General features: G+C 42.4%; 1 protein-coding gene across 6 annotated transcripts in view; it reads right to left on the bottom strand.

The window, feature by feature from the left end:
* Positions 1 to 383: 383 nt before the first annotated feature.
* Positions 384 to 10,251, bottom strand: part of Fam151b (family with sequence similarity 151 member B) — a 39,143-nt gene continuing 29,275 nt past the window's right edge. For 4 of the 6 annotated variants that reach the window (XM_037209505.1, XM_037209506.1, XM_037209507.1 and 1 more), the window contains one exon: positions 384 to 981. In XM_037209505.1, coding sequence (XP_037065400.1) covers positions 822 to 981 — 160 coding nt within the window. In that variant the 3' untranslated portion in view covers positions 384 to 821. The remainder of the gene's footprint in view (positions 982 to 10,251) is intronic. The other 2 variants (XM_028855967.2, XM_028855969.2) reach the window with 2 other exon arrangements.

Genomic DNA, 10,251 nt, shown 5'->3' with positions numbered 1-10,251 from the left:
GTAGGAGAAATCCCACAACTCTCTGTGTGTACTTTCGTTTCTCAGAACAGCACATAATTCCTTTATGTCTTGGTCTAAGTGGCAGCTTCCTGAATGTTACTTAATCATCACATACTATTGTTTTAAGACTATTAGGCCGGAAAGAGGGCCCGGCAGCAAGGTGCTTGCTACCAGGCCTAATAACCTGATTTGATCTCCAGGACACACATGGTGGAAGAGAACCTTGTCCTCCAAGTTTTCCTCTGGCCTCTACATGTGCACCATGGCACACTCACATACGTATGCATACAAAACATAAACGAATAAACGTAGCAAAACTTTTTAAGAAAATGGTTAAGGGTCAGATAGAAAGTACTTCATTTTGGACAAATATATCATGCTTCTAATTTCATCAAAAAGTAGTTAATTTATTAATTTTTTTTTTTTTTTTACAAAATTAATGTGTGATGATTATAGAGAAGTTACAAAATGTTGTCTTTGAGATAGGGTATCACAATATAGTCCAGGCTGGCCTTGAACTCTTGATCTTCCTGCCTCAGGCTCCCAAGTCCTAGGGTTATAAGCATGTGCTACCACACCTGGCTTGAACATTTTTACTATAATTTGAAAACAACTTTATTGCAGCTGGTAAAATATTTCAGCCACGTACAGACATGAAGACATTATAAGGATAGAATAAGTACACAATAAGCATTTTTGATTGGATAAATTTAGCATAAACCAATAATCGCAATTAATACAGCAATTAATTCAGACAAAAACAGAGAAAGATTCTCAAACCAAAAAAGAAAATGATTCAGAAGAAGTGTATTCTTATATTCTTAAAGAGAGACTGGAATCCCAATGGCGCGTTTAAATTCATGGTTTTGTGGTTCCAGAATATCATAGAAAACTTGGGTTTTATTAAAGTAGTCTCGAATATAAAGTAAATCATCAGTGGTATAACTGTCATCTTTTCCGGTCCAAATAGTCAGGCTGTACCTGTATTAAAACACAAGTGTATAAGTAAAAGCAAAAGATAGGAAACAGATAAAAAAATTCCCAAAGCCCACAGCAGTCTAACCACCCTGCCCGGCTCCATTCCTTCATCAACATCAAAGAGACCAGAGACGGAACAGACCCCCACTGCTGCCAATACATTATGTAACTTCTATGTTTCAACTACAGAATGTTCAGTGGCTTAGAAACCCACACTGTAGCGCTGGAAATGAGTCACATTTTGTGAAAGGAGCTGATGGAAGATTTTGCTGCTGATCAAAGGCTTTGTCCCTCACATAAAATTACACTGTATACCTGGGTGTGTTCAGGAGTCAGAGTGAACTAAGAAGCATGATGAGGAGAGTGTGAAGGGATCAAGTGTCACCACCATCCCCAACATTCAGTCACTAATTACGTGCCTGGGAGTATTCTTCTGACCTGACAGGATGCCAAGAGATGGCATTAACAAGAGCAAACAGGTGTTGGCGAGAGGGCTAATGGGGAAAAATGCCTATTGCAGGGCCGGATGTGCTCAACCCTGGAGACCCACCTGGTGGAAGGAGAGAACCAGCTCCTGCAAACTGTCCTCTGCCCTCTGCATGCACACTGTGAGACACGTGTATCCCCATCACACATAGAATACATAAATAAAATGAAAAAAGGAATAGCAACACATTTTAAAATAAGAGCATATGCAAAATTTTACATAGGCATGAACATGCCAGAGTCTGGGTATATTATATTTTCTCTATTTTGCTTTTTATTGATCTGGCTGCTGCATGCCTGGGGACATCATACTCTTTAGTGGTCACATTCCCTTTGCCCTATAAACCTGTCAGATCCAGGAGAGACCTGGACAGCATTTCTGTTACTAACAAAGACACATGTTAGCAAGGAGCATGGTTTTGTTAAGCTGCTGTCCTGATGAGAAATGAGAGTCAAGAAACAGGACAGAGGGAAATACTTCAGGCTTAGTTCCCAGAAGTGTCATGTGGCACACTGAAGAGAACTTTAAACCACAGTACAGGTCACACAAAGTAAAAAGTGAACACTTGCTTTTAACTCTCTCTATTTTTTTTTCTCAGATGGAATCTATTAATTTATCTGGGTACCATGGTAATGAACCTTATAACAAGACACAGATATGATTATTTAGGTTAAGAAAAGAACTTTCTAGGTCATTTTTCCCCCATTAAACAGCTTTATCAAAACTGAAACGGGATAAATAAAATTGTGAAAGGGCATCTTAAATTCGATTCATTTAAGTCAATTCTCAGGATACACTTTTAAAAACATTCTTATTGTGAGAAATCACATGACGGTATATAAGTCACAAAGGTGGTTTCTAACCAATTATTGTAAAGTGGATGTCAGTGTAACCAAAGCACAAAGCGAGAGCCTGGGTGGGCAGCGCTCGGGGCACCTGCGTGCCCCTGCTCCATCCCAGCCTGTCCGTGGACCCCTCCCCTCGGCTGATCTTCTTGTCCTACTCCAGGAAGCAAGGTATGTAAGGCAGGTGCTTTGTTTAAGAGGGGGAAGAGGAGGAATACATATTTATCTTTACTCATATTTCCACGAAGAAGCCGATAGCTGGTTAATGAGGCGTCAGGCCCCGTGGTGAGGGGGACCGCGTAGACAGAGACTCTTCCCAGCAAACCTTTGGTTCTGTCTGGTTTGGGAACTTATGCATTAATGACTGAGAAATTAAAGTCACCCAAGGGAAAACGAAAAGGCGGGAGCTGAGACCGTGTGGCAGACGCTGGTGGCTTTAGTTAAGTTCCCATTTTTCTTATATAACAAACCTCTTCATTCCGTCTACATCATTATACAAACAAGAGCCACATTTCCCGGACTCACCTGCTGCTGGGAGTAGGCACAGACCGTGACAACAGTGGATGAACACGAGGAACGCACGTGACTGCGACACTACACAGCAGAAGGGTCCCCAGCCTTATCTGCCCACGGAAACCAAACCTCATCAGAGGAGACGGAGACGCCTTCCCCATGTTCACCAAGGAAGAACTCATCGAGGAGGTAGAAAACAATGGGAACTATCTAGGCTCTGAATTTTAGGACTCTGAGTTCTACACAACAAACACACAGGACATGCAAGGTCAGATACACCCTGACCATAACAGTGGGGGACTTCAATACCCCACTCTCATCCTTGGGTGGGTCCTCCAGACCCCTCCAAAATCAGCCAAGAAATGTCAGAGCTAAAGTATGCCACAGCTCAAGTGATAGCCTTAGGATATCTCAGCCAAGTGACAGGAAACAAGTACTTCTCAGTGGCAGATAAAATCTCTAAAATCAAATTATAGGCCACAAAGCAAGCCTTAATAAAATTGAAAAACTTCCTAACAAAGCATCATACTATACTGAACAGCAAAAGAAACACAGAAACTAAGCCAACACTCAGAGACTGAATGATGCGCCGTCCTTATTTAATTGATTTATTTAATTCTGAGGGTCAAACCCAGGGCTTTGTGTGGAATAGGCAAGCACTCTGCCAACATCCACAGTCCCTGAAAAACACACTTTTGAGTGAACAGCGAGCCACTGAATAAAGCAGAGAGGGAATTTTTAAAATTCCTAGAATCAACTGAAAATGGCAGTGCAGCTCACTGGAAGCCTGGGCTACAGCTAAGGCGACAGGAAAGCTGCCAGAGAAAAACACAGGGCACACAGAGACACCAGCCAGACACCGGCCAGGACCTTTTAAAAGAGCTCAAATAGCATAGGAGATAACTCCAAGAACTGACAATGGAATTACATGAAATTAGCAAGTTCCTGCACAGCCAAAGAAACCACCAACAGAGTGAGCACACAACCACAGGATGGAGGAAGTCTGGGCCAGTTGTACTTCAGAGCTAACATTTAGAATACATAAAGAACTGCAAAAATTAAATACACAAGCCTGAAACCTTCCAGTCAATAAATGGGCTAATAAACTGAATTGAGATTTCTGAAAAGAACATAAACAGCTAATAACACCTTTAAAGCTCTTCAACGTTTTAGCCACCAAAGAAACACAAATAACAAATTCTGGAGAGGATGCCAGAAAAGATAAACCACTGGTAGGAATGTAAAACTGTGCAGCCACCAAGGAAACTAGTGTAAAGGTTGCTCAAAAGACTAAAAATAAAATTACCCTAAGACCTAGCTGTGATACTCCTGGGCATACACTCAAAGGATTCCACATCCTATCAGACAGATATCTGCACACACATGTTTACTGCCACACTATTCACAATTGTGAGGAATGGAACCATCTTAAATATCCATTAACTAAAATAGGCTAAAGAAAATTAGGTACATAGACATAACAGGATTTTATTCAGCCACAAACAAAAATGAAATCACAACATTTGTAGGAAAATTATTATAATAAAGTATGTCAAGCTCAGAAATACAATCTTCTCTGAATTGAAGCATTCTATCTCCCAGGACAACTTCTTAAGTCTTAAGAAGTGCTAAAGGAAGACACCTTAACATCCAGGAAGCAGACAACTCACAAGTCCCAGGAAGTTCCTGAAACTTACCAGATTCAGAAGTCCCCTCTTCCTTATTTAAGTGGTAAGGACTGCTGAGGAGTGGAGACTCTGATATGAAGAGTTGTCTGCAGGTTAAGTAGACAGGTTTGCGACTTGAACTTTTACGAGTCATCATGGTGTTGGGGTGAACTTTTTGTGAGGCAAATGCCTTTGAGTCATCCATGCTACTGTAAGTAAACTTTCACCCAAATTCTTGCAAATAACCCAAATAAACTCAGTGGTTCACCAATTTGGACTTTGGTGATATCTATACTCTGGTCTGTCATCAATTCCCTATCTGATGTGAACAGATATTCGTTCATGTCTCCCGGGAATAATGCTTCACAATAGACAAAACCCCCATATTTCCTCCTGTATGAGGATCCTAGATTGTAGTTACTATATTTGGAGGGAGCATAGGCAACAACAGTAAAAAGGCGACCTTAGAGGAAGGTTTAGAGAGGAAAGAGAAGGAAGGTAATTGAATACATGTGGTATAAAAGCGGGGGGGGGGGGTCACGTGGGGCAGGAAAGGACAGGAGACAGCTAATGAGAGGTGGAGAGCAGGAGAAGAAGGGACCAACAAAAGAATGCATAAAGTATCATCATGAAATCAATCTATAACAGTAAGTGCTAATTTAAACAAATAAAACGGTCAAAGTAATAAGTTTAGTAAATGTGGTTTAAATGAGAATAGATCCCCCCAGAGACTCATATATTTGAATGTTTGGTTTCCAAGTTGGTGGAACTGTTTAGGAAAGATTAGGTATGGCCTTATTGAAGGAGGTATGTCACGGGGGCAGGTGCGCTTTGAGGTTTCAAAACCCTATGGCAGATCCAGTTTCTTTCTCTCTGTCTTCTGCTTGTGGATCAGATGTAAGATCTCAATTACTGCTCCTCCATGTCTGCCTGCCTGCCTGCTTCCAGCCATGATGGTCATGGGCTCACCCTCTGAAACTGTAAGCAAGCCCCTAATTAGATGCTTTCTTTTATAAGCTGCCTTGGTCATGATGTCTTTTCAAGAAATAGAAAAGTAACTAAGACAGTAAATTTACATAATAAAACCTAACATAAATATCAGCACATTTCTATATACACTAACAACAAATGAGAAACAAAAAAGAAATATGAAAAGAATTCCAATTCAAGAGCATCATAAGCAATTAAATAGGATATCTGTAGACTAAAGACTATAAAAATTAATGAAAGATGTTAAAAATGATGTGTGTAAACCTATGTTTAGGGGTTGGAAGAATTAGCACTGTTAAGCCATCCATCTTATTCAAAGCAACCAATGAAATCCCATAAAAGTACCTGTACTGGTTACTGTTCTGCTGCTGGGATACAACACCGTGACCAGAAGTGACTTGGGCTTATTTGGGCTTATGGTTCCAGTGGGATAAGAGTCCATGGTGGGGAGGCGGCAGCAAGCAGTAGGCATGGTAACAGAGCAGGACGCTGCGGCTACATTTCAACAACGCGCACAGAGAATGAACCGAAAGTAGGGTGAGGCCAAATAATCTCGACGCCCACCCCAAGTGATGTGCTTCCTCCAGCGACTCTGGACCACTTACACCTCCCTGAACAGAGTCCCTGACGGGAACCAAGTGGTCAAATACCTGAGCTTATGAGGTCATTTCTCATTCAAACCACCACATTCCACTTGCTGGCCCCCATAGGCTCACGGGCACATCATACCACAAAATGCACTCGGTCCAACTTCAAAAGTCCCCATAGTCTTTAACATTTTAAAAACTATTTAAAAGTCCAAAGTATCTATCTTCTGAGACTCAAGGCAATCTGTTAATTGTAACCCTCTGTAGAGTCAAAAAGCAGATCACGTATTCCCGAAACGGTGGAACGGAACGTGCGTTCCAGTTGTAAAAGGGAAGGATGGGGGGGCAGAGCCAGCAAACGCCAGGCCTAAGAACGGTCAAAGCCCAGCGGGCTCAACACCAAGTCCTGTAGCTCCATGTCTGACCCTGGACTTCAGGGGCTTAGACGGCTCTGTCCCTGCTACACCCATCTGTCTTGAGCAGCTCTATTTCCGGGGCGTAGCTCTTCTTGGTAGATGTTGCATGGGACTAGCATTTCCAACATCTTGCGGTTTCTGACTGCAAATCAGGCCTCACTTTCACATCTCACACAGTGTCCTCTCACAGCCTCTTGCCCTCTCAGGGCCTCCATGCAGGGACTCCAATGCCACACGCTGCCTGTCCTCAGCAGCTCTCTGGACACCTCAGCAGAAGAATCCATGACCCCTTCATTCTCAAGCCCCTAAAGCCAGCACTATGTGGGTGATACTGCCAGTTTTGGCTGTTTGAGAAGGACATGTGAGAGCCAAAGTTATGTTTTAAGTTTTAACTGCCGAGCCTAAGAGATCCATAAAACAAAAATGCCTCTAACCTGTAAGTCCCTTGCCCAAGAGCAGATACTTCCTGAAATGCTGGAGGCTATTGTCTATAGGAGATAACAAGCCATGTGTTTTCACTCCCTAAACAGTTTGTTTGACCCAACTGCATGGGATGTGCTTGATCACATGAAGGAAGGAGGTACATAGGCAGGAAATAGGTCAGGATGTATGCTTGCCCCTGATTGGACCTGGTTGGAAATAAGATGGCCTTATGGGTTTGCCTTTATCAGCCTCAGCAAAAATGTGACTCATTGTCATTTTCTGGCAACCCCAGAATGGTCCTGGCCAGAGTCCATCATCCTGACCAGTATTTAATTAAAACTTGCTCCAAATCGGGCCCCCACCCACAGTTTGCTCATGTAGATCTCATCCATTTCTCTGTCTTTGGGCGATCCCTATGTCTTTCTTAGGGTCCTCTTTACTAGGTAGCTGCACTGGAGTTGTGAGGAGCAGTCTGGTTATCTTTTGCTTTATATCTAGTATCCACTTATGAGTGAGTACATACCATGTTTGTCTTTCTGAGTCTGGGTTACCTCACTCAGGATTATTTTTTCTAGCTCCATCCATTTGCCTGCAAACCTCATGATGTCATTGTTTTTCTCTGCTGAGTAGTACTCCATTGTGTATATGTACCACATTTTCTTTATCCATTCTTCAGTTGAAGGGCATCTAGGTTGTTTCCCCCCAAGAATCAGCTGACACCCACCAAGTCAGCTGGAAGCAGTTTTTTCCAGGAGAATCAATGCCCCTCTTCCTGTTCACCCACTTTTTTATAATAAGCAAGATGCTGGAATGTTAGGATTCTGCCACTCCGGCTATATGACCGCACAGGCACAGTTAGTTCAGTAGCTAAGCAAAAGGTCTCACGCTGTCAGTGTGTTGCATGATTATGTGCTGTGTATGGCGTGGTCACACAATCAGCACATGTGTAGCTCCGTAAGCCCACGTGCACATGTGCAGGGGAATCCTTAAAAAGCCGGTCACAGACTGCTCTCCTCTCTTCTGCTCTCTTCCCCTCCCACTCTGCACCGCACTCCCCTGCTCGTGTCTCTGCCCCAGGCATGGCCACTCTCTTCTATTCCCCCACCAATAAAACTCTGATACAGAGGTTTTATAGTGCCTCTGACCTTTCTCGAATGGTAAAAGCGCTGAGTTTAAAACCAACAATAAGAGTCACCCAGGTGGTGTTCATTTTAAAGACATGGAGGAGTCACGGGGAACAGCTGAGGCTTGTCCTAAAGAGAGCCCAGGAGAAGGACTCTGGCAGTTTTGGAGATGCCAGTACCATGTGATAGTCACCAGAAACACCAGGCACAATGGAATGGAGCTGGCTGGGACCTAGAAGGCAGGCTATCTATATGCTGCTGAGAATGGGGTCAGAGAGGAGACCCAAGCCCCTTGGAAAAACCCAGGGGATTATGAATGACTCCCAGATGTTGAGCATTGAACTGTTTGCATTTTTAGAGCTTGGATTTATTTTATGCAGATTATGTTTGTGCCCTGTATCTTGAAGTAGAAAAGGTACTTTATTTTTTGATATTACAAGAACACACAGTTGAAAGATTTTAAACTTTCTTAAGAGGAAACTGTGTAGTTTAACAGAAAAAAATTAAGAAAAAAAACCTGGATGTTTTTTTAAAGAAGAGCTTTGAAAATGTTCAAATTTATAAGGTTTGGGACTTTTAAGTTTAGAAAATGTTTTATATTATTAACATGTGATCTTAAAAAATAAACAAATACATATATACATACATATATAAAAGGCTAAAGAGTTAGGGCCACAGCTGTGTGTGCCAAACATGAACACAAGCACCTGGTATATTCCTATCTTATAATGGGGCAGGACAAAGAGCAGACTGGCAAGTGCTTGGAGCAGTGGTTCTCAACCCATGGGTCATGACTTTCTGGGTGCTGAAAGACCCTTCCACAGGGGTAGCCTAGGACCATCTGCACATTGGATGTTCTCATTACAATTCATAACAGTGGCAAAATTACAGTTATGAAGTAGTAATGAAATAATTTTATGGTTGGGGGTCAGCACAACATGGGAACTATGTTGAAGGGTCACAGCATTTGGGAGGTTGGGAACCACTGGCTTAGAGACTGTCTCTCCTTACCTGAGGTCTATTCAGGCTGAAGAATGTACACAGAGCCTCCTTCTCTTTGCTAACTTTGTTAAGCTTTAGCTATTTCGATCGCTGCATCATGTAAGCAACTGTTACATTCTGCAATGGTGCACTATGAAAGGACCAGCAGGGTAAAGTCGCCAGACTCCCTGTGGACTGTACTAATTATTTAAAGTTTGATTTTGATACCAAGAGCCTCAGTTCAGAAACTGTTATTTTTTTAAGGCCCAGACATAATAGAGATAAAGCTGCAAATTCTAATCCTATAAAAATTTCTAACATTGCAAATTGTTAAAGATAATTAATACATGCATGTTAATGGTCAGTCACCCCAGAAAGGATCAAATTCTTTACTATGTTCAGAACTCTACTTGTAGTCAGGTCAGTACTGATGTAATTGACTAGAAAACATTGAGCTTCCCAGTGCTGACTTTCTCTTCAAGGGGCACATTTCTACTTCCTTCTGCCCACTGCTCTTTTCACTGTACACTTGCAGAAGCGCAAACTCAACACTAAATAGTCCTGAAATTTCCTCCACTAAAGAAATTACTCCTGCCGGGCGGTGGTGGCGCACGCCTTTAATCCCAGCACTCGGGAGGCAGAGCCAGGCGGATCTCTGTGAGTTCGAGGCCAGTCTGGTCTCCAAAGCGAGTTCCAGGAAAGGCCCAAAGCTACACAGAGAAACCCTGTCTCGAAAAACCAAAAAAAACAAACAAAAAAAAAAAAAAAAAAAAAAAAAAAAAAAAAAAAAAAAAAAAAAAAAAAAAAAAAAAAAAAGAAAGAAAGAAAGAAAAAGAAATTACTCTTTTTTTTTTAAATTTAAGCCTCAAGCAAGTTCTCCCAGGGACAGAAGGCATCCGGAGTCTTTGCTAGAGTATCACAGGAATGGTCTTGAGCCAAGTTACTGTGAACGCCTTTGCTTCCCTCTGTAATCTCCTGAGCCCGGCATCCCTTCACAGTCCGCCTAGCTCTCAGCACCTCTGTCATTCAGGACTCCACTAGGCTGGCCCATCCAGCTCTGCTTACAGCATCCAATCACTTTTCTAGTCCTAAGTTCCAAAGCCTTCCACATTCCCCGGATGGGGGCGGTGGGGGGATGACAGGTTCTTCAGAGCAACAGTCCACTCTTGGCACCAACACAAGAATTAGTTACTGTTGTGTCGCTGTGATAAAACACCATTGCGAAAAGCAACTTACAGAA

This window comes from Peromyscus leucopus, chromosome 11 (assembly GCF_004664715.2).
Source record: "Peromyscus leucopus breed LL Stock chromosome 11, UCI_PerLeu_2.1, whole genome shotgun sequence".
Taxonomy (NCBI): domain Eukaryota; kingdom Metazoa; phylum Chordata; class Mammalia; order Rodentia; family Cricetidae; genus Peromyscus; species Peromyscus leucopus.
Note: the sequence above shows the minus strand (reverse complement) of the source record. Positions and strands in the feature narration are given on the sequence as shown.